General features: G+C 51.6%; 1 protein-coding gene across 1 annotated transcript in view; it reads right to left on the reverse strand.

Annotated features, from left to right (window-relative positions):
- Positions 1-395: 395 nt before the first annotated feature.
- LOC116547932 (rhophilin-2-like) overlaps positions 396-2,845 on the reverse strand; it is a gene marked incomplete at its 3' end in the record, with an annotated part of 3,726 nt that continues 1,276 nt past the window's right edge. The window contains exon 3 of the mRNA XM_032273676.1: positions 396-789. Within this exon, the coding sequence (XP_032129567.1) occupies positions 396-789 (394 nt within the window). The remainder of the gene's footprint in view (positions 790-2,845) is intronic.

Genomic DNA, 2,845 nt, shown 5'->3' on the forward strand with positions numbered 1-2,845 from the left:
GGGGGGAGAGGAAGGGGAGAGGAGAAGGGGGGAGGGGAAAAGAGAGGGAAGTGGAGGGGAAGGGAGGGGAAAAGAGAGGGAAGCGGAGGGAAGGGGAGAGGTGGGGAGGGAAGAAGGAAGGAGGAGAGGAAAGAAAAGAAGAGTGGAGAGTGAGTCCAAAGTTTCTGGCCTGAGCACCTAGAGAGGTAGGAGTTGCCGTCACTGAGATGGGAAGCCGCGTCTGTGTGCGTGGGTGGTGCGCAGCGGGGAAGGTTAGGGTGGTGGAGGTCAGGTCTGCACATGGGAAGAGAGATTCACACTGAGACATGGCAGAGACCTAACCAGTCACTAGGTGTTCTTGGTAATAAAGCCAGGCATAAGGAAATCAAACAGCTCCTTCCCTGTGAGCATGGTACAGGCCTGCCCCGTGCACCCCAAGGAGATGCTCAAAGTCCTGGCTCCACGGTAGGAGTCCTGGCTCCACGGTAGGAGGCCTGGGTGCTTTGGAACCTGTGAGAACATGGCCTGGGAAGACCCCTGAGGCTGGGGACTGCGCCTCATGACTTCTGAACCCAAAGCGCCACAATGGCTGGGAACACCCCTCTCTCCCAGGACCTCTCTCTGGCTGTCTGTGAGCAGGACCAGCTGGGCACCAAGTGGGACCCATGTCTGGGGCAGGGGGACACGCACCCAGCTGTCGGCGCTGCTGCCCGTTCTTCAGTGTGGCCAAGGGTGTCAGCCCCTCCGGCATGCGGTGGTAGAGCTGGGACAGGCACTTCTCCTGGTGGTCCACATCTGTGCCTGGCTTCACTGCAAAGAGAACCACAGGTTAAATCCCATCTCGTGGACCTGGCCACAGACCCACGGAGAGATTTCTCTTTCCACCACATCTCCAGCTTCCTCTCCTCTGCAGTTTCACAGGGCATTTGGGATCATGGGTCTCCTTTCTGCCCCCTGGACACACCCCAGGCTGTCCAGCCCCTCCAGCTTTTTTTTTTCTTTGAGACAGTCCCACTCTGTCACCCAGGCAGGAGTGCCATGGCACAGTCATAGTTCACTGCAGCCTTGAACTCCTGGGCTCAAGTGATCCTCCCACCTCAGCCTCCTGAGTAGCTAGGACTACAGACGTGCACCACCACACGCCATGGCTGTAAAGATGGGGACTTCCTATGTTGCCCAGGCTGGTCTCAAATCCCTGGGTTCAAGCGATCCTTCTGCCCCAGCCTCCCAAAGTGCGTGAGCCAACATGCCCGGCTACCCCAAAGCTTTTGCTCACTGGGACCAGCCACACTCCAGAGGTTCATAATTTGACCCTGAGCCCCGACACAATACCTCCTCCGACCCACTCACCACACAGAACCTCCTAGCATAGCCCGACCCCGTCGTGCCCAGCCTGGACCCCTGCAGTAGAGCCCCTTCCTGCTTCAACTGCACCTTCCCTGGCGCATGCGTATCCTGCTCGCACACCTCACAAAACCACTCTCCACTTCCTCAGCACCCTCAGCCTCTGTTTCTGTGCTGACACTTCACTCCCTCTAGGCTGACCCTTCCCTCCTGTGCAGATGGAAAAAAATCAAACTCAAATGTCACCATCTCTGAGAAGTCATCCACGACTACACCACGGAGTCCACCCGCTGAAAATTTTGTCTCTGCAGCAATCACTGAGGTACTATATAGTATTTCTATCTGTTTCCACACCTTGTCCCGCCTAACAGACTACACAGCGCTAGGAGTGGCGGCTCACACTTTCAGAGAGCCTACAGTATACAAGGCGCTATTGAGCTTTGCATACAGGCACTTCATTTTCATGATAGCCTGTGAGGTAGGGTCTTGCCATGTGCCCATTTTACAGATGAGAAAATAGAGGCAGAGGACAGCTAAGTTACTTGCCCAAGGTCATACAGCTCATTCATGGCACAGCTGAGATATGAACCCAAGAAGTACGGCTGCTTGGGTTCATATCTCAGCTCTGCCATGAATTAAAGACAGAAGAGGCTGTCTTTTTAATTCCTCAGCAGGCTGCCTGGATTAATACTCATTACATCAAAAACCCCTGACCAGGTACCTGGGCTCATGCCTGTAATCCCAACACTTTGGGAGGATAAAGTGGGCAGATAACTTGAGTTCAGGAATTCAAGACCAGCCTGGCCAACAAGGCGAAACCCCATCTCTACTAAAAATCTAAAAACAAGCTAGGCATGGTGTGTGCCTGAAGTCCCAGCTACTCAGGAGGCAGAGGCAGGAGAATTGCATGAACCCAGAGGTGGAGGTTGCAGTGAGCTGAGATCGCATCACTATACTCCAGCCTGAGGGACAGAGCAAGACTCTGTCTCAAAAAAAAAAAAAAAAAAGATCCCACTTAAGCTATAGGTAAAAGTCAGTCCTTGCCTTGGACTGAACATTTAAACATGTAACTCAGTAAATAAGTAAATATGTAATATTTTCATGCATTTTTTTTTATTATAGAGACAAAAGTTTCTCACTATGTTGCCCAGGCTGGTCTCGAACTCCTGGCCGCAAGCAATCCTCCCATCTCAGCCTCTCAAACTGCTGGCATTACACATGTCAGCTACCATGCCTGCCCTAATGCCATTTAAAAATATCAAAACTAATGCAGAAAAGCCCATGATGACTCAAACATGCAAATTTCTTTTTTGTCTAAAGTTCCAATATAGCTCAGCACAGATTTTTAGTGACCTCTATCTTTATTTAAAATTTCCGCCAGGCGTGATGGCTCACATCGGTAATCCCAGCACTTTGGGAGGCCAAGGTGGGACAATTGCTTGAGGCCAGGAGTTTGAAACCAACCTAGGCAACATAGTGAGACTCCATCTCTACAAAAAATTGTTTTAAAACAAATTAACTG

Source organism: Sapajus apella, unplaced genomic scaffold (genome assembly GCF_009761245.1).
Source record: "Sapajus apella isolate SASKATOON/1434 unplaced genomic scaffold, GSC_monkey_1.0 scaffold5583, whole genome shotgun sequence".
NCBI classification, from domain to species: Eukaryota; Metazoa; Chordata; class Mammalia; order Primates; family Cebidae; genus Sapajus; species Sapajus apella.